This window comes from Prorops nasuta, unplaced genomic scaffold (assembly GCF_024137725.1).
Source record: "Prorops nasuta isolate Cenicafe-Biocafe unplaced genomic scaffold, Cenicafe_Pnas_1.2 PNAS00003, whole genome shotgun sequence".
Lineage (NCBI taxonomy): Eukaryota > Metazoa > Arthropoda > Insecta > Hymenoptera > Bethylidae > Prorops > Prorops nasuta.
In genome coordinates, this window is record NW_027116800.1 from 1,332,471 (window position 1) to 1,360,437 (window position 27,967).

Sequence of the window (27,967 nt, forward strand, 5' to 3'; positions counted from 1 at the left end):
TTTAAGGTTAACTGAGGGTGTGTGGGACTAGAATATTGGTATTTCAAAGTTGAGTACTATTGTATGCAATAATAAATAGAATGATAATAGGTAGCTCATTCGATATTTGAGAAAAAGTACCGGTACTCCGAAACCAACAACTGTCTACACACATAAATAGAGAAGAAGTGAGTTGAGGTATCTCTCGATCGGCGTTTGACCAAACGTATAGGCAAATACAGGTACTCCGAAAAAAGTTCCGTCTCTATAGGGCTACAAGGAGTTGGGTGAGGTAGCTTATTCGGCATACGGGAGGTAGGTGGTAAATACTGGTACTCCGAGGCAGAGAGTACCGTAGTTTGCATAGATGCACATACTGAAATGACGAGGCAGTTGATATTCGAGCACCTGGGTAGCGAGGAGGAGGCGGCGAGCTGCTGGTACTCCGAAGCAAGGTACTGTCGTATGTACGGGGATATAGGGAGTGGCAAGAGGGCGAGGGGGGATATCGAAGGAAGGGGGAGAAACACATACATGCCCGATGCTCGGGACAAAAAGTTTTCAAGGTGAGCAGCCGCAGAGATGCATGAATGGGCGTATGCATGAATGGGAGGCTGTACGCACTCACAAACTCACTATCAGGGGACCGGTAGGGGCGTGCGTGTATACAAGCATGGATGCACCACGCTGTGAGCTCAAGGAGCATGGACCTGTGTGTGCGTGACAAGTAAGAATGTTGGTGCCGGCCGACGACGACGCGTAGCAAAGAATAAACGCCACCAGTCACGACTTGCTGCTGGTGAAGGTGCACTCAAACGCCTAAACCGTCGAGTACTTCATCACGGAGCATGAACAGTAATGCAAATAGTAGCTGCAGTACATCTAACGTGGGAAAAATCGTTATCCTCCTTTGGCTCTGATATTCTAACAGATCAGATTTTCACAAAAACCTCTGCATTAATAACAAGATATTTTATTATTGGCTGCATAAGAACCGTCTCTTTACAATGAGCGTACAATAATAATAATAATAATAATGATAATAATAATGATAGCAGTAATAATAGTTGCAATAGTCGTAATTACAATTATAATAATCATGATGATAATAATGAATAAAGACAACTATATTATAATTAATAGTAATAATAATAAAAAACACAATAACTTTTACAGTTTTGAACAGAGAAAGACAATAATACCAGTACAGGACGGTTTCTGACGTTACGCGCTATACAATGTTCGTGCAAAATCTTGTTAGCTTTTTTCTTCATTTTTTCTTTTTTTTCTTTTGCAAGTATCTGGTAAAGGGAGGGTGAAAACACATAATTAAGCCTAGCAGAATACTTGAGCTTGCTCACGGTTATTAATTAGTTGTCGCCGATGGCAACAGGCCCGAGTGATTATGCGAAACAAGCGGCAAGGACGAAACTGTATGGAAAATATGAGTGAGGGACCTCGCATTGTTATTATTAAAATGAATCGGCAATGATTAAACGAAGAGAGTAGAAGGTATTCGAGCGAAATAATAATTGTATTTTTTGCGTGTGGCACGCGCTAGCAGCTGAGTAAACAGTCGAATACGATTATTAATAAAAACATGCTTTAATTTTAACAAGAGTATATAAATAGAGACTAGATTGCGTTAGACGATATTAAATAGTTAACGTCTTTAACTTAGAAAAATAGAATAACAGCGATAATATAGTTTTGTTTCTTGTTGTTTTCCTAAAGTCTTACTCTGATAAGGCGCAAATGCAAATACGAACTTGATCACTTAAGAGGAAAACGTATTTAATCGTTGCGAGCTGTATACGATTTATAGAACGCGATGTGTTTTCCATTCTCTCCTTTCATAATTATGATGTCCGCTTCGTTCTCGATAGGCACGACCACTCTTTGGTTAACGCGTCCTTGCGACTTTATGTACATTCCAGTCTACCATCTTTGGCACAAAGCTTACGATTAAATTTACATTATCATTAAAAGCCATGTCGCTATTGCGACTTGTTGGCTAATACACTCGACGTATGCACGACCGAACTCTCATGTCCGCATTGTATGTACACACACTCACACATTCTACTATTCAATTAGTACATTTTCCTATATAACATATCGCTCGCAATAGCAAACAAACTCAGCAATCTCTGTTACAACTTAGATTTACATTACTACCTTAAGATACAGTCAAAATAGTTAACTTTCAGTAATTCAGTATGTACAGCAGAGTGTACTGAGTAAATGTATTGCATTTTCATTCTCTCTTTCTCTCTCACACACACACACACACACACACACTCTCTTCCTAAAGCCATATCAATTCTATAACGAGGCAAGAACACATCGTCCTAAAACGGAAACTTTAAACAATTTTCATTTCCAGATTTAACAGCCTCTAACATTGCACTGTAATACAAGCGTACTCTCACAAAGCTCGTAAAAAAATTCCCCTTTACATATATTATATATGTATATATATATATATATATACATATATATATATTAGTTGTCAGATTTTTACAACGAAAGAAATATCGAGACACCTGCGAAACGGATGCCGTAAATGCAAATATAAGCTCGCTAAAACGACCGGGCATAAAGTATCGAGATAAATCTAACATTAGCTTCCAGCTCTCGGTTATCCTTTTTGCGTGGCAAACTTTCACGGTGCATCGAGAGGCTCGCTATGCAGTGTGCAAGACACTCGTAAACCTTTCGGGTCAGTCAGACGATCTTCAACAAGGTGTTCACGTGAGCGGCAGGGATCGTTGATCGTCCACAAAATTGCCAGGCAAATCTACCAAACCGGGCCGAGGCACCGGGGATGCAACGATATTGCCATCAGGCTCGACCTCCCCGTTGGTCAGTTCGCCCTCGGCACCAGCAGTCAGTTCTCGCACATTCCCCGGAAGGTAGTCTTTCCAACTTCTGAAAAGATATCTGGTAAACTTCCTGAGTTGCCTAAATTTACAGTAAGTAGCACCTTCCGCCGATTCCAGCTGCTGGGTCTGTATGAGAAAACCCTTCTCCTTGAAGGTTTGCTCCAGCTTCTCCCTTTGAAGGGACTTCCTGGTTTTTCTCTTCCTCCTGCCGTCGTCCAGGATGGGAGATCTCTGACAATTGGACGCAGGTTGAATCCTCTCGCCGGCAGCGCTAAGGAATGCACCGGCGGAGGATCCGGATTGGCCCGCTGGTTGTTGAAGAGCCTCGCGAGGAAAGAATTCATAGCCACGCATGCTCTTGTCTCCGGTACCGCTGTAATATCTGAAGTTACCACCAGAGTCCACCGACAGACTCTTCTTCTCCTGCAAGCTGGGCTTGGCACCACCGGTGAACTTGAACTTGCATATACTGACTTCGGTAGCAGGATTGTTATTGTTCTCCGTTGGCATAGGTGGGATGAAGATGGCTGATCGTTTTCTTTTCGTAGGTTGACCTTGATGCTGAGACAGCGGAGCGTTCCTCTTCGGCCTCGGTGAAACGGACTCTGGCACTTGTGGAATCGTCGACGAAGACACGGGTGGCGATCCTTGACCAGTAACAGGACTCTTATTCTCCATCATCGTGTAAATCGACTTTGGTACTATCTTCTGCTCTTTCGGCTGACTATTATCAACGGGTGCAGTACACTTATCATTCTGTGCCATTTTCTGATAATAGAGCAGCTGGGACTGTAGAGCCATGGGATGAATAAAAACACCAGCGTTGGGCCAGTAGACAAAGCCAGGATTAGGACTGAGCATTGGGTCTATAATGTTATTATTGTGATTAACGTTGCTGCTATTGCTGCTGTTGATCGAATTCATCGTGTCGGGACTTGCCAACGTGTCGATGGACTGGGATGTTCCTAGACACTCGATTTCCTCACCGTCGCTAGAAGTTTCGCTCTTCACTTGTCCAGATTCGTAGACATTCCCGTGCTTCCTGTGTAATCTGATCTTCAGCTGGTTCAAGTCTCTGATGCACAGATTCAAGGGTTCGTCTTGCTCCTTAAAACTCTCAGACTGCATCAAACTGCGACGTGACTCCTGAGTGAGTCTCTTCTCCAGGAGGCTGCTGATCCTGTTCTGAACATCCGTACGTTGGAACGGTATCTGAGGAGCGACTTGTTCGCGACAATCGTTCTTCTCGCGAGGCGATAGCCTCCTCTCCTCGTGACCTGGCGTTCCGGGCAATATCGTCCCGTAGTTCTTGTATATCAGGTGACAAATATCAGCCTTCTTGGGCTTGCGTCCTCGCCTGGGTTTGCTGTTATCCAAAGTTATCTCACCCATGTAAGGTAAGTCGGAATATTTCATTGGCGGTCTGGGCGACGGTTGAGCCAACTGAGTCAAATGACTCTGAACGTGATTCTGAACGTGACTCTGATTAGCAGAATTGGAATTCTGTGAGAGCGTTGACGTTATGACGGATCTTCTGGGATTGGTGGGAACTAGTAAATTTGGATATTGTTGAGGTGGCAGTGGTCGAGGACAGAGTTCCTGTTGCATCGCTGCTATCCGCTGCAACCAACCCTGAACATCGGCAATCGGACTGGGACTCGAGGTGGAGCTGGTTGGTGTTAGACTCGGTGCTGTCGGCTCCGCTATATACGTCGGTGATGCGTTAAGAGCTTCCTGCGCCAAGGACGCCTCGTAATGGTCCAAGTACTCCGGAGGCAGAGCCTGATGGTGAAATTTCAGCTTCCATCTTGATTTTCTACGACCACGACTGAAACATAACAGGAATCGAAATTCCTCAAAGTTCATTACCACTGATAAGATTTCTCAGTCGAGATGATAAATTCCCCAACGATTAGGATAAGGCTACGCCGAAAGATGTCAATATTGGTACAGTCATGTTTTATTATTGCCGGTATTTTTTCACGCGCTAAAAGAGAAACAAGTTGGTTCAAGTGACACTTACGAGCAGACTGACGCATTTCGACTTATCTTACAAAATATATCTGTTCTCCTCGCATTTCCCTACATGGTAATTATAAGCAAGTAAATTGAAAACTTTTGTAGCGTTGTATCAATTCGTCTCTCTCGATTGAAAAAACAAAAAGTGAAAATAGCTCTCGTTTACAATTATACCGGTGATATTGCGATTTTTCATCAATGCTCCTGTCGGTAACTGCATTCCGAGCCACGCCTTAACAGCAATTTATATCGAGTGATATGCTATACATTTGCGTGTATGTATATATATATATATATATATATATATAGAATACTATGCACAATTTACACCTTCCTTACGATCGTATGCAAAGTACGTGATCGTACGAATATCTCGCGCTTTTCATTCAACGTCTATCTCTCATCTTCGTGTCTCGTTTGCTCTCGTACCTTTTCTTCACGAGCATTTCGCCGGTACCCTATAGCGCCGCAAAATTTAATGGAATTCAATAACGGTAATCGACTCGTGGCGTTTCAGCGAGGTACAAACTTTTTTTCGCCTTCGCGCCACCTATACACTGGCTTTAACGCGGAACGAACCAGTTTCTCCATGATTATACTCACCCCTACTTCTTCCAACTGTCCCAAGTATCTGCACGAGTGTCGCAACGCTCTTGTCGAAGACGTCGTTAGCAAAGTATGTATAAGTTGAAAAACGTTCTATACATACACGTATTATATATACATATACGCTATAAAATACTCTATAAAAATGGGAGGTGCGATAAATTGCGACTAGTTTCTGTTTCGATAGATCACCATTAAGACATTGGCCTGCGGCTTGAATTATACAAAGACAGTCGAGAGACGATGAGTATCATGCATGGAACTCGTTAAATTTATTAATCGAACGGTCGTTAAGGAAGTTTATACATTTTTTTAAGCGACGACGCTCGGTCATTAAGAAAAATCTCGTTATCGATCACGAGACCCAAATGCTTACGTGGGCTTGTTTCTATTAGCAGGATCGGGAATATTCTGTCCTAAATTCCCTTCGAGTCCTTGGAACTGATGCAAGGGTGCTTGCTGTGTGTGTTCGTGTTCGCTCTCCACCGATGTTGGTGCTGTGTCAGCGTCAGCGTGCGAACTGTTAATTGGCAACGATAAAAATATTATTTTATAAAGTTAATCTTGCTCATCTTTTATTTACCTTCAAAATTGTAATAAGATTGTATTCCGAGTTACGCAAAGATCTCACCGAGTATTCAAGTATAACTTTTATACCAGAGTCGAATATATATATATAGTTTTGCAATTATAACTCGGAATACACCGAGAAGAAAAATAGAAAGAAAATGAAGACCAACCTGAGAGTGCTCGTGTCTCTACTACGCTCCTCTTCTTCCTGAGGCTCTTGCTTGACCGCCATATGAATCAGGGGTGGCAGCGGGCACTTTAAATGTGGCGTCTGATGCAGGTGGTTCTGGTACGCGCTACTCTTCGTCAAGCACCCATCTATCACTGTTGATTGTGCGCGAGGCACGATTTCCTCAGTTTGCATAGTGCCCCCTGAAAAAGAAAGATGGACAAATCTTAACGTTGTGCACGCATTTGCAAAATACATTAATCATAACTTTCATTCCTTAACTGTGCAAACGCAGTACACCCTTAAGAGATCTATAACTTTTCACTAATATAGTATAATAACATGATTATATGTATACTATATACACACGAAACAATTGCACATCAAAAAAATGTGTAATTAATGACCAAAAGGGATTATGCAGGTTTTTAATGGATATATCGTATAGGCGATAGTGACGAGTATGGAGGAATAAATATTATAGTATTTATTATTAGCAATACCGGTATCTCGCCGAGATACAGCATTATAACACCTGATGGATGTAATCGGAACATCAATCTATTCATTCGAATGGGAAACCGCGTTTAAACGAGCGACTTTGAATGAAAGGTTAAGAGCGTGGGCCTCTCTTGTGCCGTAAGGATCGCTCTTGGATCCAAATAGATCTCGTAGAATATTCATTATCTCCTTATTAATGAAACATTGTCCGATTAACGCTCCGTAAACGGGGCAGCCGTGAGAAGTGTAAGAAGCTGGACAAATACCCACTTGCACATCGTTGAAATAAGCGCGTGGATTACACCATCGATACAAGCGTGGGCGCTGATCCATCAAGGCTTTTCGATCGTACAATTGAAAGAAAAAAGTATTTATCATACGCCATTATTCCTCATCTCTCGAGATCTTCAATGAAGAATCTTCAATCTCTCTCGCTTCCATACTTACAAACTTTGCCAACGCGCGAAGGTTTCTCTGAACGGGCGTAGGATCTCGAGTCAAAGTTTCCATGTTTGTGTGGAATGAGGCAACTGCGGTATAATTGGCAAAAGAAGAAGAAGAAGAAGAAGAAGCGAATTGAGGAGGGGGGTGGTGGCTGGTATACGATGAGGTAGAAGAAGAAGAGCGACACGTAGAGTGGCGTATTATACACGCCGAGTTTACAGCTGCGCAAGATAAAAATATTCCGTTCGAAAATAGAAGCGGACACGCATACGAGCCACCCAACACCCGCAATTCTTCGACCATACTTGGCTTTACTCGATCGGGTTTCATACTCTACCCTCCAACACTTGCCAGACTCGCTGAAACAACGCTCGCTAGCCTCGTCGGACCGTCTGCTATTTCTGCCAATCCATCCTAGAAATCCCCAGCCTATAATCTCCGCTAATTCCCCTTATTCTATTTCATACATACACACGTATTCCTCGAAACTCACTGTTTCAAGGAGAAGTTTAATATTAGACGTTCCACGCCGCGTTCCTCGGGGAAAAATCCATTGCAAAGCGTTAAGTTCCACATCGGGTAAACATCCTACGAGAATTCTGCTATTTTTCCGCCGGTTTTTCGTCGAAAGAATATTACGAGCCAGCGACGAATTATTGTAGCGATTCAATGAAAGCCAGTTATAGAATGATACAGGCAGCTGCGTAACTACAATTTATTTTTTGGCTATTCTTAGCCGTTGGCGTAGCGCCACTATTTTCGGTTCTCTCAAATTTCTCACTCCATATTTGGCATTATGGATAATGGACTTGTGCCGCGACACAAATCTCGAGTTTGCTTCTCCCTTAAGCCGTTCCCCGGCCGACTAATAAATTTTCTAATTTATGCGCGCAGAGTCATGACCACGGCGTTGATTTGCCGAGAGCTGCGCGGCAATGCTGCAACTCTAAACTCTTGCAAAACCGATGTGCCGAGAAATGTTGCAGGTGCTCCATGGAAATTCGTGCATGCGAATATCTTCGTGCTGTGCGCTAGGAGTAAATGGCGGGAGCAACAAGTGAGAAGATTCCTAGGGCGAACCATGAACGCATTCGGAACCGTAGAAAATCTACGAGCGCGTGTGTTGTTTCCTCTGGATAGTCAGTCTCGCAATTGGGTTAAAAGCGGGAAACTCTTTTGTTTATGAAAAACTTTCCAGTCGGACTGTACAAATCGTTAGTTTTACAAAAATCCCTATCAAATTTTATCAATCATTAAAGAAAAAACAAACAAACAAATGTCAAGGTTTCCTCCGAAGACTCTCGCTACAATCAAATGACAAATACCTGTGACGGGAAACTTGCTTTCTGGCAACATGAATCCAGCGAAGAGGGAAAACTTTGGTCACTTTAATCACAGCTCGAATACGCAGCGTATATGTTGCGGAATAAAGAAGAAATCCTTAGCGACGTAACGAAGGAGAATCACCGGCGAGTTCAAAGTACACCACGCGCACACGATTATCGCAGCGAGCCACCTGTTTCGAGTGGCACACAGCTCGATCCCGTTCGCGAATTCTCCTCGGCATCGGGTTTCGAATCCGACGTTCGACTCGGGATGGAACTGAGGGGACGTCGAATTAGACAGATAAAAGGAGAGGGACGAATAAGGTGAGGAAGAAGAAGAATGGACCAGCTACCAGTGAGTTCTACAGAGAGAGAGAGAGAGAGAGAGAGAGAGGAGAGAGGACAGGGTGGGGGTAAAAAGCACGTGTCCGGTGCAGTCCGAGCGCGGAGCGTGACAGCGAATTCCGAGCTTAGAGAGGAAGAATCGTGCGCTTGGTAAAATGGAAGGAGCGAATCTTGTTTGAGGGGAGAGAGAGAGGTGGGGAGGGGTAGGAGGGGGGGGGGGGAGGGGAGTACCAGAGCAATAGAAGAGGAAGAAGAAGAAGAAGAGTAAGAAGCGAACTGTTTTGAGGCGTTTCTGGGACTGTGTTGGCGTCGCGACGCCGGCATCGACCAGCTTCGAGAGACGTCGGCGCCTCCGTCGAGTTGAATTTGGTGCGGAGGCAAGCGGGGGCGTATATTCTTGATTTGGGCGGTTGGAAATCTGAGATTGCTCCATATTGGGATCTGCGTCGTGCCGTGCCACCGAACTGTTGCTCCGTAATAGCAGACCTCGCTCGCGCGCGATACCTCTCTTTCTCTCTGTGGCACCGACACCTCTCCGCCTCCCCCTCCCCATCCTTGCCAACCCCTTTGCCCCACTCATTTGCCAGCCATGCAACACTCGGCAATGAAACGCGACTACCACAGAGGGTATATATTTAACCCCGCGAGATCCGCGAGTGATACACGCGTGCCACGCGCATCCACACTAACGCGAGCAAACGTCTCTGGAATCAATCCTCTATTAATGTATTTTTATCCCATTAAAAATCTATAATTTCTCGTGGCATTGCAGCATTTTTTATATGGTCGTTGTTCACCAATCGAGGCTCAGTGGTTAATCGCATGCATTAGCACGAGGAACAATTTTTTGTTGGAACTTTCGAGGGTTACAATTTTATGATAGAATAGCAGCTGCTTCTGGCCCCACGCGGTAATAAACAGTAACGTGTTTTGATTCGATTCTTTAAGAAGTATTTTTGGCGTTTAAAATTCCTTGATTGGTTATGGCACGATCATTTAAATTGGTGTATATACCGATATCGACGGTTAGTGGTTTTAAATTAGCGTGCGAAGGAATTTGTTTTTATTGGCAATTTCACAAGGGTTAAAGTTGTGGCTACTGTTGCTGGTCCCCGAGCGTTAACAAGCAACTCTTGTATGGTCCTTATAACGCTGAAACTTTTTTGAATCCTTTAAATATATATTATATATTTACAGGATAATCGTTTTAAAATTGCAAAGCAGAGAATTTTTGCACGAATCTATACGAAAGGTGTTAAGATTCTTCGGTAATTATCGTTGTTTTTACTCCACGCGTTAATGAACAACCCTGATATAGAGTCCTAAAAAAGTCAGAACCACCCAGTACTATATTTTTAATCTCGCAAAAATGATGAAAACTTCACGCCACGTTCCCTGCAAAAATATCGACATTTAGAAAGAATAATCGTTTTAGAATTGCGAGAAAAATAATCGAAGCTTGCAACAACTCCCCAGGGTTAAAGTTCCCGAGAGAGCAGCTGTGTTGGTGTTTCTGGTTCGCGCGTTAATAAGCAAGCCGAGCTATTTTCGCTTGGCCGGTACGTAATCCAGCGTATCGCGCTTTATCGTGGCAGCTTAACGAGTTTCGAAGGCGGTGGCGAGTCCGCATTTCCCACACGCTGCCACCGGATGACGCGCTGCGGTATCCCCTGGACCAACGTCCATCTCGTAACCTGCGCGATTTATCGCTCGCTCCCGGATTATTCGCGAAAAATCACCGGCCGAGAGACGCAAAAGTTGCGCTGCCTCGCGCGATATAACACACGCGTTGGATAAAGCAGCAAGCCGGCCACGATACGGATTTGCATAAGTCAAGAATTTACGGCGCCTCGGGGGATATGGTCGAAAGTGAATCGTACTTTCGTATCTCGATCCTTTATGCTTGCCTTTTTGTTTGGAATATGACACGCGCTCCTCGCGTATCCTCAAATATGCTATATACACATATCTGTATATAGCATTATGCAAGACCGAGTCCGAACGGTGCAAATCGCTGCTGGGATGGAAAGTTTCGACGATAATTCAGTGAAATTGTTACGAATACTCCATTATGTTCCCTCGACTCGGCCTCTCTTCACGGTTAAACAGAAAATTCCCCATTTGTCCGTATATATGCAAAGTCGATCTGGAAAAGTTGCTACTTTAATGGCAAGTATTCAGGTCAGTAATCAATAACAATCGATCGTTTATCGTAATTGATGGTACAGCGGCTACGCGAACCAACACCTACGGTTATGCTGATTCAAAGAATTCCGACTAACCATTTATTTACACCTCCCGAGGAATCTCAGTTATCGTAACTGCTGGAAAACCAGAACAAATTCGTCCTGGCTCCTGCCACTCGATTATTTATCCACATGTGCACACAGGAAAGTGCTCGAAACGAGACTCTCTCGGCTTCCTTGGTGTGCATATATATATATATATGCACACTGGCACAACCGGATCCTTTGCCAATTTCACGCTGTCCCATTCGTAAAATCTTCGATTGGCCCGTTTAATAAACAATAATAAAAATGAGCGGCGCGTTTGAACAATTTTATGCGACGTGCGATCGATTCGTCTCGCCGCTGAAGCATCGAGAGCTCTCTTTATGCACGTTGAACGATCCGTTATTAATAATATAAAACTTTGGTATTAAGTCATAAAACTGTACAACTCGCGGGGAATGTTTCCTTCGAGAGACGCCGTGTGCTTTCGGCCGTTTCTTTTTTTACTCTGTATATATATATATATATAATAAATTTTTAATAGGTATACGTGCATGCGTATACCTCATGCATATATATATATATATATGTACAGGAGAATATAAGTTTGTTGGCCGAGCGTCGTCGTGGTCGTGGCAGATAAAACTCGACTCGAGTGGAAAGTAGTTGCTGACATATCGCGCCGGCTGGTATTGGGACACTCGCAATTCGCAAGTAGGCGGGGTGGCTTAACCTATACGGCATATAATATACGCCTCCGCTTCATCTCGTAAACTTCTCGTGTGCCTATGAACACCTCCCGTTCATTGCAGAAATGCGCGAACAACGGTAGCCCCTTCAAATTGATTTTCCACGAAAATAATGAATCTTTCACCATTACAAACCCATTGTTCCAAGATAGTCGATGGCTCGTGTGAAAGATACAAAATATATTATCGCTTTTATTATATGCTGCCAAGAATTACAGCTACGAGTTGCATGGGAGAAAAACCCTCGGAAAGCCGAAATGGTTCATTAATTTTGCTTTATTATCCTTTTGTAAATATATGAAAAAATAGTAAATTTCTTATTAGTAATCCTTATCGAAGTAATTATAATTTGCCTTTGTTATTTAGTTTATATTTATTTTCCAGAAAAATTCATAATATCCCTTTTCATCTGCTCGCGTCTTGTGGTTTCTTTATTATACAATTTCTGCGTCTGACTTATATTTCTAATTATACAGAGAAAGGGCACGATGGCTACTGAAAGAAATCATCGGATCCGGGTGAAAGACTTTTGGCTGGCGAATTTAAACGTGGGCTAAGATTTTGGGCAGGGATTAGTTTGCCATAGTGGTAAGACAGGTTCGCCATGGTCGAGCGGTGAATCGGATCGTGCCTCCTCGCTGTGGCCGCTGTGGGCTAAGCGAAGGCCACTTCCTCGCTAAATGCAACGACCGATCGCTAAACGAGCTGGGCCCTCGCGCTCCCCTGCACGAATGCATAATGGAACGGTTTTACCTTGACGTTTGATCCTGCTCCGGATGTACGTGGCAGCGAATCGATCTCCCAGACTTTTATTGTCGTTATTACACCAAACCCGTTTAAACCTGACCGGTGTGTTCATGTATGTACGACGTACGCGTACCTTCCTTCCCCACTCTGTCTCTTCGTTTCGCGAGATAAATGCTGCTTCATCGATACTGTACACCGCGAGCAACAAATAAATTATATATATACAGGATGAGGCACACACACGCACACACACATCTAAGACAGTTCAGGCATATGCGTAAAAATGAGCGTATGTAACTAAATAGATATTTTTAGACAATCTTTTATCAAATCCTTTATATAAGTGTTTCCTTCGTTTTAACTCTACGCTTTAAAGTTCCTTATGCCCTATAGGTTAAAAATATACACTGATCCAAATGGCGTAAACATCGACACGCGATATAAACTCGAGGGGAATAGTTTCGTTCGGAGCAACTGGAATATAATTAACGAATTTATGGTAAACAGTGGTAAACTTTGGTTCGTGGCATGGAAAGCTCGAGAGACTTTTGCAGGAAACGAATAATGGAGAGAGTGAAAAGAAGAAGAGAAGGAATAAAGAAACGTGTGTGAGATTTTTTATTTTATTCTCAACGATGATAAGCCCCTTTATGGCTTATAGTCCAAATTGGATCGCCCACGCGCGATGATAGAAACCTCTACGGCAATAACGGCGTTCGGCTCTCAGGTATATAGCACGTTTTACTAGAATACACTATACGGCTCGGTGTTGGGAGAGAATCGCTTTTAATTCGGTAATGACGCAACTCGTAAACGCACTGACGGGCTTCGACGTAGGCGAGCCGCGCTCGCTCGGCTATACGGAACTAAAGTTTCTATATTTGGTCGACTACTCAATAAGACCATAATTTACCATGCAAATGCTCGCCGCTCATGGAAAAATATCCAATCATTGGCAATCGCGAAACGCTTTATTCCTTCTAACGGTAATATACGGGGTGTGCGTTTAATTCTTGCCCAATCGGAAACCTTTAAATAATATATTTATCGAGGAGATTTTCCTGCAATTATTATATCCAGTCCACGTGGGTAAATAAAATATACTGATTAATAAAGATACAAAGGTAAAAAATTCTTTGTATCAAAAGAATTCTCGATATTCGATAAATTTGTCAGAAAAGATGGAGTATAAGGAGTGAATGGAGAAAATCTTGGTGAAACTTTTCATCTTACTTGGGTTGCTTCTCGAATTGAGAAGATACGGGAAAGAAATGTGGCGAATTTGGAGAAAAAGTGGATGAGCCGATGCAATGATTCAATGATTGATACAGGTTGCGGGCAGTGTACGTGGCTCTCTGGTATATAGAAGCGGCGCGTGCACGATTTCTACGTCACGCAGGGGGAATAATAATGTGATTTCTCTGGAAGAAATTGGACTAAAAAGAAGGAGGGGTAGGGGGGACACTGTGGGGCACAGGCTGGAGATACCGCAACGCTGCCGGCTGGCGGCTCGTTGATTCCGCTTGTGCTGTGCCGCCGCCTCTGTGGAACTTTGATTGGACGAGAGGGCACACAACACGGCGGAGGAACGGTAGCAAACGGTCGCGGCAGCTGTAAAACTTTTCCCGACAGGTATGCCCCAATGTAAATGTCATACGCGAAACGGTCCCGCATCAAGAACCAGCCGCAAGCTCGCTCGCAGTCCTGCAGCTCCTGACTCTCTACCTGCCTGCCTGCCTGCCTGCCTGCTGCACAACACAGCTCTGTCATTATTATTCCACTCCGCAATCTGTCGGCCAGCTTTCAACCTCACCAATGTCCCGATTGATAGATTCCTCGATGGAGACATTCTATTAAACTTATTCCCCCATTTTTCAAACCTCCTTCCTATCTTCGACCCCGCAGGTGCCGCTTGCATTTGTCATTGTCGCACTCTCTATCTCTATACGCTACGCTATACACAAAAATGAAACACGCGTACGTTCTTCTATTATACCAAATTTCAAAGAGAAGCTGCTGAAAAGCGAAAGCTTTTTAACCTGTTTTTCCGATGATTACTCGAAAACTTTGTCGAAAACTGCTTTTGTTTCTAATTAAAACATGCGGTACATATGGTTTACTTCTTAGATTTTCTACAGATCAATATCAGATCATTCGCGTTGGTCATTTTTATTACGAATGTATATAAATTAATCTAGGTTTTAATAACTGATTTCAAGTTGATTTTGCAAAGACTCGCGTAAAGTTAGGCTCATTTATTTTTCAATTTTCAATTAAATCTTTTTTCCTTCATTTTACGCAAGCGACCATGGAGAACTTTAAATTTATAGTGAAAATTGCAGATTCATATGTGTTTGCACATGCAGGAAAGAATGTCCATTAATAACGAGGAAAGCACTGGTTAATTTTTGCAGATTGCGACAGTTTGTCATTCTCCAAATGAATCGTGTTTGGATTTACGGTAATAATGGGAGTGTGCACGGGGAGGGTGAGAGTTTGCTGGCGATCGATCGCGATTGGCAGTTGAACGATGAGGAATTTCTCCCTCCTGAGTTGCAGGGGCCTTCTCCGGCTTCCCCTACTCCGATTCTACGATCCAACATCGATCCGGACACCTATCGAACCCTCCTTCCATTCCCATATCGGCCAATTCCATAAAATATGGCTGTGTCTTGCTAAATCCTGATTGGTAATGGCTCACGCTGCACCTGCTTCGTTAATCCAATTTCAATCCTTCTTATAACCAAGCGACCACGATCGATCGCCATTATTTTTATTTCAATGAAACCGTATCTACTTTAAATCTCTGTACAGAAGCATTAATAATAATACCAGCATTCTAACATTTTTATCTCCATCGTTCATATTTTATTCTATAATTGACCGATCGTAATCCTTTCGCGAGATTTTTACCACGTGCTTTTATCAAAACCTTTCAAAATTAAATTGTTAAAATTAAATTTATCGCTTTCGTTATTTTAAATTATATTTCGATAGGAAAATACTTGGAAAAAAAGTCTTTTGATAAATTCAATCACTAAATATACCCAACAAATTAATGGAATATTCCAATGGGTTATTAAAATTAATGGTCAGAGGGAAAATTTATCGAACTGAAAGAAAATTGTGGTGTGCGTGTGTACGTCAACACTAAATAATGCAATATCACATTTAATATTCGTAAACATTTCGTTTAACGAACCAAGGTCACTTTTCTTTCATCGTCAAAATTTTCTTTGGCACATTTATAGTTAGCATAAACAAAATGTGACTGAGACATCGTGGTAACTCGACCTCAGCGATTTTGCACTTGTTCGCTATAAACAAGTGTTCGATATTAGTGCCAAGTTACAATATTCGAGTCAAGAACGCGAATTCAATTTTCATTATGCACCATATTATCAGTGTCGACCACTCGATTAAATTCAATGTGATCGAGTGAATTTTTTTTTTTTTTTTAATAATAATCACGATGCATCGACTACTCCAAGCACAAAGGGGTAAGAATATCCAGGGTCAAAATTGATGGTCCACTGGATGAAACACATGAAAGGAATGCAAAGACGGGGGTGGTGAAATAAGAAAAGACTTGTTTGCGAGTATCGATACTCAGCTTACGCTACAAAAATGCGTTTTCCACTGGAAAATTATTGACCTATGAATCTTTAATATTATATGTTTCATATAGATAATCAACGTGACGTAATAAATATTTCGTCGATGAAAGAATATTTAAACAATGTTAAAATGCTCAACTACAGGCTTGATAATTTAAGCAACATTATTCTCCATACTGTTAGCAATCCGACGAACCGTAGACCTTCCGTACAGAAACGTGATTGTATCGTTAAAGGAGAGATAAATCAAGAAATGTGGCTAGGAAATGACTGAGCGTTTTATAGAGATGCGCGCGCTAGATTTTATATTTAGGATGCCACCATGTAACTCTAGAACTACTGAATTAGGTTAGAACGAAAATAACGAAACACCTACGCCGCCCAACGCATTCGTCTCTGCGCATTATGTATTTACAGTGTTCGTTTCTTTTTTTACCATTATCGACGTGTAGTCACGCGCATGAGGTTTAAACCTCGAGAGAGGATGGAGGAGGAAGGGGGGGGGGCAGAAAAAAAGTTTTCGGTTTAACTCGTACGAAGAAAAGTCGAGATATATGTACATAGCGTCGACAGCGCAATAATTCAGATATGAAGAAATTGGAAAAAGATCGTTAAGATATGAGCGAGATAATTGAACGGGATATCGACGTTCGACAGTCGTCTTAATTAAAAATGATTGAGTGGATTTTTAAAGACGGTTGCTCATATAAATGCGTACTATGTGCCAATGCCATCGATCACGTGGAAGCAAAACTTTCGACGCAAACCAGGTATGCTTATTTTCTTATTCGCCTTAAGCGATTCCCATTTGAGTGGAAATGGAGAGGGGAGGGGGGGGGGGATTGTACCAAATGGAAACAGTCTAAATTACCAATGAGGTTACAGTCGACCAAAGAGATATTAATCAAAACGACACGTATACTGTAGCAGCGACACGCATAATCTTATTCCGCCCACGCGATCATCGTATACGCTCTCTTTCAAAACGATCCAACCTCGCACTCGAACGTTTTGCTGCTTTTGACAAAACCACACACTGTCTTTACGTAACTCCCCCTCGTCCTCGTCACCTGTTCCGGAATTCCTAATAGCGTGAGAGAATCAAAGACCAGTGTCTTTGTCGAATAAATCTCAGGAGAAACTGTGCGTAAAACGATCATCCTTCCCGAACTCGAATCTCTCCTGTGTAGCATCCAATAATCGTCCAAAGACATCTCTTCGATTCAACTCGAGCACACCTGTCCCAGCTCTATTTTCGGACATGAAATAACTCGCATTCATCACCGTTTTTGATATTTCAAGAAAACGCTCGAGAATCTCGACTGCTATACACGAGCATTGCGATAACCACTTCTAAAATACTTCGATGAGAATTTTCCTCCTCGCGCAACTGCCTAGGTCCAAAGTCTCGTTGCTCGATGAATATTACTTTTCTATAAGCCTCGTTTGAGTTTCTCGATGAAACAATAAGCATTCTCCAAAGAAATCAGTACTATAATCAAGAATAAATAGACATATTCTTGAGGTATTTTTGAATTTCGAAAATTTAATAGTAATTACCAACCCAAAATTAAAGATTTGGTTTTGCCGAGGAGAAAATTTAACTTTACGATGGAACGGATGATTACATATTTGGACAAGGTAAGAAATTCGTAACACGCATTAATCATATGATTTACATATAACACTTGACTAAAAAAATGGTTAAATTCACATAAACAAATGTCGGTTTTGTACGAGTTAAGAGGCACGGAAGGATGATCGTGCGATCGACGACGATGGCAAAGACACATCGATTTGGTGTTCCAGGGGGGGGATAAATGCAAGATCGACATTGAAGAGGCGGGTACCTATGTTATTTGCGATGAAAGGGACGCGAAGGAGGATGAGCGAGAGATGAGAGAACGGTGAGGACTAAGTTGGGGAAGTTGTACGCGGGTTGTCCCTAAAGGCTGCTAAAGGAAACGAGCCGTGATGGAGAACAGGCTGGCATACCAAATTAGTGGTGGTACGCTAATGTACAGGGGGGAATTAACAACCTGTACGAAGGATGAATCCTCGATTGCGCCAATTGAAAAATGCTCCGACGGAGAAAGCAGCAGCAGCGCGTCGCAATATATATACATATATATGCCGCTAATATTCCATGTTCGGTCGAGCGTGATGAGGGGGCGTCCAAACGCGATGCACGCGTCCTTGTCGTTGTCGTGGTCGCTGTCGCTTTCCTCCGCGTCGAGAGAAGATGTTGCATTTTTTCACGCTCCAAACTTAGAACGCTTCTCCTTTTAACGCGCGAACCTAGCACACACACACCTGGTCTTACTTACGCCTCGGACCTCGACATCCCAGCCAGCAATCTTTGCCTACGGAGCAGCCAGCGACGCTCTACGCGCATAAATAACTCGCTTCGTTAAGAACCTAAAAACATTCTCAATCCCCGACCATCCAATAAATCCACTAAACCCCATCGTTCGTTAAATTAACGCTCTTCGAGTCAGCGATGCTGAAGCAAATGTCTGAAGGATGATGCTGTTTTGTGGAATTTACACAAATATTTTCTGTATTGTAAAAACGATAGAATCTAATTTTCCTACTTTGAGCAAAGCTTTGATTTTTCTCAAGTCAGCCGATGACGCTCGAAGGTGAAGTTATGCGCTTAAGAATCTAATGGAAACGCTTTCGATCCACGAATAACGAACGAATCATAACGCTGATTAAATTAACGCGCTTTTCTCCAGTGAAACGCTATATCGGCACGGTAATATAGAATTCTCGGAGCACCTGTAGAAAATAGCGAACGCTCTCGATTTGATCAGGAACAAATTTCTAATTGTCCAACGTCTAATTTGTGCTGTCTTGGAAAGGCTGGACATCATTATCGAATTATGGTAGGCTGCTTCGCAGGCCGTTTTGCCGGTGGTGCGTGACGACGGGAAAACGAATTGACACCAGCACCGGAGCCTGTTCATAGTCCATATATGGGTTAGAACGCTAAACGAATTACCGAGGGGAACACGACACGTCGAGTTCTGCTTTAAGCAGAGCGTCCAACTGGTCCCCCACAGTTGACGGAGGGGGGATTCCAGTGGCTGATCGCAACTTCTTTTTCTCCTTCGTACCAGCTTTGCCCACGACACCAAATCGCGCGTTCTTCATTCATCAGACATTTTCTCCGACATTGTCCAATGGAAACTCGCGATGACACCGTAAACACTTCAAAGTTAAATAACTCGAAATCTAGCAAAATATTGTATCACTTTACTATAAAAAATAAAAACACAAATTCTTATCTGGAACAACGTTTTAAATATAGAATCCAAGAAACAAAGTTATTAAAATCACTCGCTATAGCTTAAGGAGAATCGACAAATCATTGCAGAAATCCCTATATGCAAGCCAAACACACAATTCTCCTCTCGCGATTCTAAAAACGCATCTCGTGCAAAAAGTTCCATTGACAAATTGACGCGAAATATCTGAAAATATCGAGATTCCCGCCATTCCCTCCAGTCGAAGGAATGAATCTCGTCATTGACTACAATGCTGCAGCATGGTATAGCCGAGTCACGTGGTTTTTAAAAGAAATAATAGCTATTAACTTCTCGCAGCGTGCTTATAGAGTATCGTACGCGTAGTTTGCGAAGGTGGTGGTCGAAAGTGTTGGTGGTGCTGGTCCCACACGAGTGCAGCTGGGCAAAGTGTTCGTATAGAGGGGCGCTTTTACACGCCGCGTTTGTGCGCGAGACTCGACTCCCGAGGACAAAAGCGGATTGTGCGTGCACCTGAATGGCGCTTCCATTCATGCCACAACCCCTTCCTGAAGACACTCACGTGTGTGCGCGTGTGTGTGTACAAGCGCACGTACGCGCATTAGCATTGTCGATCGACGAGACGTCGAGCTCTCTTCGTTCCTCCTTTTCTCTCCCGGCAAGATCAGCTCGCGACACAAATACAAGAGCGATCGCAGAAATATGACGCTACTGAATCTTTCATTAGCTTCGTTGCCTCCGCCTTTATCGTGCCGGATCTTCTATCGATCAATAAAGTCAGCAATCCTGTACTGTAATCGTATAACAATAACACTGGGACAGTCACCCTGGAAAAGCATCGTTAGCGTCGAAGCGATATTATAGTAATATATAGCGCATTTTGTCGCTTTTACCGCGTTTCGATAGCGTGACGTCGAGAGCGCGCACTTCCGCGATTCAACGAAATGGTTTAATGACTCGCGTTTGTCCCTCGAGAGGGAGGGGGTGGGGGTGGGTGGGTGAAAAAGTTGCGGTGGGAAGAGAAAGAGGCGGATGGACACGTGAATGAAACTGCCCATTCAGCCCCACTCGCGCGGAGGTGTACACGCGTGTGTGCGTGCGTGCCATTGTCGATCGACTCCTCGGCTCGACGGTGACGATGTGTACGCGTGTGTGTGTGCGCGGTGAGCGCCAGGTTGGCGCGTCACCCGACGTTCGTTTTTGTCGTCGCGACGGCTCCTGGACAGCGCGCGCGTCCTCGGGAGAATTCTGGAGGAAAAAAACAGGAAGAAACGACGAGCTAACCCTCGACAATGTCGCGTGCGACTGGAATCCTCGATCGACTTGGCAAACTAATTAACTTTTAATAACTTCGCCATCCGCAAAAATGCCAAACATGGCAACGATCCGCGTGCTCTCTCGTATTTTTACTCGTCCATGCGTCCTGTTTCCATATATACTTTTTTTCTTACCTCCCTTCGATTCTGCTTTTCTTCCGAGATCTTAAATTTCACGGAGCACGTGACTCGACTGTGGCTAATGCCCCGCCGCGCTGAGAAGCATATATCGTAAGCAGAGGGAGAAAGATGGATGAAAGAAATTAGATTTTTTTCGTCTCTTCTTAGAAGTTAGTCGTGTCAGTCGTATAAGCCAAGATATAGTCGAGCCAATTTTTATATGCCAATGAATTTAATGATTATGCATCACAGGTACATGCTGGATACTCCTTTGATGACTCTAACTCTTCTTTAAACGGATTTATGGGGCCTCGAGTGTTTAGCAATGTATAAAGCAGGAACAGTTTGAGCGCTTGATTTTTTCTTTATTTAACTACATGATAATTTAACTTGTAATAAATTTTTTGGTTGTTAATTGCAATGCAATATACTGAAAGTCATATTAATTGATAGGGAAATATTTTTTGTCATATTCTGTCGATTATTAAAGCTTTTAAATTAACATTTTTTACGAGTTGTCGACCATTACTTAATTATTTATTGGATAACGCCGAATTATTGATAGTGCTTTTTATTCAGTATACGACATTGTATAATCTTTGCGATTTTGATCGTAATCTGTATTTTTGTATGTAAATGCAAGCATACATTTACCAAATTCCATGCATAACGTGACAGCTGTTAAGACATTCTCTTTTTGTTCAATAATTTCATCGATTATCCCAGATTTACGATGCACCGTGCGAATCATCAAAATTTTAAGTAAATTGCTACAAAAGAACTGAAATCAGTGTATATTTAATAAAACTCTCGAATACCCTAAAAGATCAACAGTTTCGAGAGAAGCATATTCTGCGTCGCTCAGGTGCACGTAACTTTTACTACTTGGCGCGAAACTCCATCGAGCCTCCGAATTAAAGATGCAATGCGTTTACTTACCGTGTTTAGTTAGATGAATGATAATACTTCTTGGAATAAGAAGAGGGAGAGAGAGAAAAATATACAAAGAGCCGGGGATAAAAGGACAGGGAAAAGGTTTGTTTATTTTACACAAAAATAACGACAGTTTATTAAGAATAAAAAAAATTGGTTTATACCTGAGGAAGAGCGTCAATATATGCTGGAAGATCGATTTTTACGCATCTTGTAGTTTTCAAGGTACACGCGATTCAAAGGCGGAGTAGGATACATCGGATGGTCGTACTTTCCAAACCGATCGGCCCCTTGTGGAGTTACCGAACGATTTATCGATACCCGCCAGCGAACATTACGAGCGATATTCGATTCAAGCGAAACTTCGTTAAGTCATATATTTATTCCTCCGATGCATAATCGGGTCCTCGGTGCCATTGTAATCGCGCCACTTGGGATGAGAAACACGATGATCCAGATAAGCCTACGCGTTTTCTTATGGGAATGAGTCGAGCGGTTAAGTAAGCGACGAATGAAAATGGCTGGTCCTCTTCAACTAGCAGGTTATTAATCACACCGAGGATGGTGATTATTTCTTGGAAAGGAAAGCACCACTTATGTGTACGAGACGAGATGAGCCAACGTGGATGCTCGTGTATAGAAAAGCGATTAAAAGAGGAGGACTTGCGAAAACAAAATAATCTGCTGCTTCGAAAAACCCAAAGATCGTTCCATTTTCCGTATCCGTGCAGCATTAAAAAATTAAAAAACGTTTCGAGTTTCGTCTCTTATTTCTCGCTAAAGCTCTAAATATTTCCATTAGTCAAAACAGAGGATTACCGAGAATCGACGGACTTTTATTTTCTAAAGCGTATTGTGTCTATATTCTGTTGCAACGAACGTTTTGATGAACTTCCTTGAAAGGATATTGTTGACCGTCGGACATTATTAGCATTTACGGCGAAGAGCAAAAAGTGAGAGGCTCGAATTGTATGGCAAAGTATCATAACATAACAAATCGATTCTCGCTAACACACGCACACGCGCAGGCACGAACGATGCAGGGACAAAGGGTATAGAAGAGAGAGAGAGAGAGAGAGAGAGAGAGAGAGAGAGAGAGAGAGAGAGAGAGAGACGCGCGTGGTTTAAAGAAAGTCATCATAAATTATTCCGGGCCCGAGGTTCCATATGGCGTCATAGGTTTCCAGTACGCAAGCACCGTTCGTGGATCCGCCATTGGACCACGATGGATAATAACGCTTACCCACGCACGAGAATTAGAATCTAACCAAGCGCGATAATTTATAGCCGGATTATGCGCTAGCGCTCTATTATCTGTGTCAAGAAGAACTCTGTCTTACGCTTTTCACGAATAGCTTTTCCATTTCGAAACAACAACTTGATCAGGTAAAATAATTCCCGCGGTACAATCGCTCGAAAAATTGGACGATCTTACCTTCGCTTGCAATTTAATCATAAATAATCGTATTAGAATTCTTCCTCAAACGTTTTTAAAATGTTCTTACTTTGACAGAAGAATTGATAGTTGGGAATGTAAAATTTTAAATCATTGTGTCATCGATTATGATAATGTGGTTACGAGCGACTACAGCGTGAATTAGTTGCCACGATGATATGCAAAAATAATGAAAATTACTGAAAACTGATAAAATGGTAGTTTTCTCGAAAAAATAGTTTATTTAATGAAACATAAAATAGTTGTAGGTACTATAATTGAATAGTATTTTATAACACGTGATAATAATAGTTTTAGTATAAGGTGAGTACACTGTGGAAAATTGAATCGTTCGCTTCGTGCTGTTTATAGTATAGAAATTTGGCAGGAATAGTATATGCACTAAAAGCTACTAGTTATACACATTAAAATTGCCTAACTCATCTCGCGAACTACTTATATACGTGTAAGAAACATTTTATTGTATAGGCAAGCCCCATTTATTATATAGTATTTAATCACGTGGGGAAGAATACTTGCGAGAAGCTTTAAAAATGTTTCAAACTTTTAAGACCATTCAGTGGCAAAGTATGACACAAACTTTCAAGAGATTACAAAAGAATTATCTTAAATAGCTGATGATATTTATATCTCCGTTTGAATAGTCAATGTAAATAATTATATTATAATAGATTTCGCTATATTTGATTACCTATTAAAATGTCATCAATATAGTTGATTTTTATTTTAATATTACTTTGTTAAAGTTCGAAGCACTATATATAGCACGGAAAACAACGAAATCATCCATCATGATATAATATTTTTTATAGTCAAGTGCGTTAGTTGAGGCTACTGTACTCGTATTTTTCTCCGTGTTCAATAGTCGAATACACTCGAGCAGGATTTCCTGTGAAAGTTCAAATAATTGTATCAGACACTTTATAGCAGAGGTTAGGAAGTTCGTTTACTTCAGCAAACAAAACTCGAGCATTTCAAAGGATGGTGCAGGGAGTTTCTTGAAAACTTGAAAAAATGTCGCCACGTAGAAAGCGAGCGATCCAACTTAAACGCTCTGGTAAACAAGACTTGGAGAATTTCCATAGCCGAGCAGATGATCTTGCCTGCATGTATATAGACGACCTTTGGCAAAACATGAAAGTTATGGAGAGAGATATAATTCGATTGATCGGTGGAGAGAACTTTGGGATTTATCAGTTTCCTTCGAGGCCAGGAAATAGTTTGAACGCTATGATGAGGAAAAACTGAAGATTTCTTCCGATTGATGAAAAAGAGCGAGAAAATCAGTCGGTTATGAATAGGAGTGAAAGCACAGATCCGAAACCGGGCGATTATGGTTATCGAAGCCGATGATTAAATCGAACTCCGTTATTTAGCGCTGTTTTGGCCGAATCGCGTGCATAATCGCTGGTTATAAAGCTTAACAAGCATCCTTATAAAGCTGACCACTTGAGAAAAGGCCGGGAACGAAAACGTCGCTCAGCTTTACCGTTCTTCCTGCTCGTTTCGTTTTCGCATTATAAAAGTACATCCGCCGGATAATTCGTTTTTGCAAATTGCCATTGGCCTTATTTCGTCTCGCCACGAGAGGATCATCTCCACCGGCACAATGTGTTTGACGATCGAATAAAACTGACGGTAAGAGCAAATAAATCATCCCTGAAAAACTTGACAACGCTTGATCGCTATAACATTATACCGCTGCCCACCACCGCAAGTACATACCATTTAGCATCACTTCCCGAGTCCGACGGTGATTCATTCACAATCGTTTCGTCAAACGTATACCCACCGCGTACGAAGAAAAACACGGAATCATCAAACGCGACCGTACAGCATTTTTACGTCGCGAGCGATCAATCGAAGCGAATGCGTTGCTTGGCAGGAATGCCAAAGTTTTGAAACGAGAGGTTTAATGGCGGATTTTGCGCGAGGTTTCGCGTCTTTCCGGAAAATGACTTCATCCGACGGCGATTCCAAGGATTTTCTTTGGAGGAAGCAAAAAGCAGGTAGCAATCATGGCGAGGAATGCTGGGGAAGGTCGAAATAATGGCGCAGGGGACAAGGGGGCAGCGCGCGCCAACGGTCGGTATACCCTGACAATCGGCGATTGTGGAGCGAGAATAGAGAAAAACAGTGAGTGACTGTTCGACGAATGACGTTTGGGCGAAAAGAGTAAAGATGGATCTTATTTCTGCGCGCGTATATTTTTCTTTTCTTTTCGGGATCGGATTATGCAAATATCGGCTGGTTCCGATCACTATCGGTCTATTTAACCTATAGAGACTTCGTCGAACGCGCGTTAAATTCATTCTTCGGTTATTTCTGAGCATGCGGTGGTGGTTAGATGGCCCGATAGCCTCGCGATTAATTATATGCTGGGCGGGATGCATTTCCATCTTGGAAGTAAATAAAGCCGCTCTTGACCTTTCAACGACTGAGCCGGTACTTTTTTTTCACCGTGTGCGAGTCCGCCAGTTCGGTATACTCTCTCGCAGATTCTTCCTTGACTACTGCAGCTTGCTTGTTTATATACCTTGACTCTCCCTATCCCTCCCCCCTCCGGCCCACCTCAAGAATGCAGATTTCAGCCCGAGCACTCTCTTACGGCCAGTACAACCATACTACCGGCAAACGACTCCATTTTCATTGGTATTAATGGCCCTTTCTTTCCATCCAATGTAAAGTATGGCCGCTATTATCGCTGCGGCATAAGAATACCTCGGCAAATTCTCTAATGTCTTTTTAACTTGCTCCAATCAATTGCTCCAGCGATTTAATACCAACTATTTTAATAACTCCATGTTCCTCGTCCAACCCTAATTAATTAATTTCTTCGCTCGCTTATCATATGTTTCTACGCATTCCGAACAAAAGCCTGCAGCTTTTCCTTCCAAGTTTTTTGCCTTCTCTCTTTCTCTACTGTCTTATTCCTCATACTATCCAAGCTTTTGTAACGGTTTAACAGAGAGCACTGTTAAAAATCTGCCTAAGACGTTACAACGTGTTGTATCCAGTTACGGAAATATTGTAAGAGACAACGTTTCTAAAAATCTTGGAAATATCTCTGATATAGAAATTAGATATATGATAATATTCGCTTTTTTCAGACATACGATAGTATTCGGGAAGAGATAATAATTATAGATTATCTTACCATTGGCGGAGAATCCATAACGATTCGATCGAAGAATATCCCTGTACGATCATCGATGTTCGATCTGCTTCTGCATTCCTAACGTGGAAACTTTGTTGTATCGGGACAGACACGTGCGCCACACGGGTCGATGCGATGAAACACGCGTGCGCACGATTTATTAAGCGATGAAACGCTTCTTCATTCGACGTGCAATTCGAATTTACGTTAATTTCACTCTCACTCTCAATAGGCACTTTGGAAAACACCATGCAATGTTCATCCAGCAAGAAACCAATCAATGTTTTTCCACTTATTTTCTGGATCACAGATATCACATGTCGTCGATACAGCCGGAGTTCTCTCGTGAAACAATGCAGCGGATCAAAGAAACGATGATGCTGTAGAAGGAATTCGAGGATGACACGAGTAATAGTTTGAAATCCTTGTGGTTCGGTACTGCAGAATCTTGTCGAAGAATTTCCTCGCGGCGAACTTGACAATCCACACGCGTGTTATCGATTCACTTGTACGCGTTGCGAGCGCACGTGACAATGCGCTAGGAAACGTGCCAATTTTAGAGCGAGTCACTGATGCTGCGAAGTAGAAGGATACGAGGGAGAGGTGAAGTGAGAAAAAGAGAGGAACAGAGGGAAAGAGCAAAAATAAAAAAGAAAGAGAGAGAGAGAGAGAGGGAGAGACGCGCGTGAATTCGGGGAGAAAAACCATGGAGAGACCACGCAGGACGTGACATCCAACGTGATCGCAGCACGCGGACGAAACGCGCGTTAACCGATGCGTCGCGCGAACGAGATTCGAGCGTACTATTCGCTCAACTTCGGCTTTGCTCGGCAATCATCGTCCCTACAACTTGAGCTCGAGCGCGCGCACGTTTCTTGCCGGTTCTGAGGGAGTATGCTGCAGCTTGGCGATAAAGAGAAAGAGAAAGAGGAAGAGAGAGAGAGAGAGAGAGAGAGAGAGAGACAAAAAGAGTGACATATAGGAGTAAGAAAGAGAGAAAAGACTAGCCTGTAACGAATCCACGAATCATCAGTTGTATACATGTCTCTTCTCTAATTCTCTAGTAAATATCTGTTAAATCATCTTTTCATTTGCTAAACGTGGTCTAGCGATTTAGGCCGTGTTTCAAAATTCACTGACAGTATTGTCAATACTGTTATTTAACTATAAGATGTGTGACATAAAATGTAGAAATTTCAGTACCGGTAGTACTGGCAGTGAATTTTCAAACACGTGGCCTTAGAGAAACAATATACCCAATACATGTGTATGAAACGCATCGCGAATGATGATCAAAGCTGTCGATTCACGCGTACCAAACGACTCCCATCGTTGAAATAATGGTTTATAGACAAGTGCAACGCAACGTGCAACGCATCGTTGTAATATATAGTATCATATCTACCACATGCTTAACCGTAATTAATAATCATCGCATAGTAGGAAGCATAAGGAGAGAAAAACAGCTAGATTCGTCGTTTCATACAATTTAAAGTAGTTTAGTCGTTTAGGATCGGGTTTCGTGGATG

At 42.4% G+C, this 27,967-nt stretch overlaps 1 protein-coding gene across 3 annotated transcripts; it reads right to left on the reverse strand.

The window, feature by feature from the left end:
• Positions 1 to 932: 932 nt before the first annotated feature.
• Positions 933 to 27,184, reverse strand: LOC136785962 (uncharacterized). 3 transcript variants are annotated; one of them, XM_066747353.1, is made up of 5 exons: positions 8,499 to 9,012; positions 6,230 to 6,431; positions 5,866 to 6,009; positions 2,966 to 4,692; positions 2,737 to 2,910 (listed from the first exon to the last, which is right to left on the reverse strand). In XM_066747353.1, the coding sequence occupies exons 1-5, from the start codon at positions 8,527 to 8,529 to the stop codon at positions 2,870 to 2,872; spliced, it is 2,145 nt and encodes a 714-aa protein (XP_066603450.1). In that variant the 5' UTR covers positions 8,530 to 9,012; the 3' UTR covers positions 2,737 to 2,869. The 3 variants fall into 3 exon arrangements, with proteins under 3 accessions (XP_066603449.1, XP_066603448.1, XP_066603450.1); XM_066747352.1 differs by lacking the exon at positions 8,499 to 9,012 and adding an exon at positions 26,439 to 27,184 and having other exon boundaries at positions 933 to 4,692; XM_066747351.1 differs by having other exon boundaries at positions 933 to 4,692.
• Between the last annotated feature and the right edge of the window lie 783 nt (positions 27,185 to 27,967).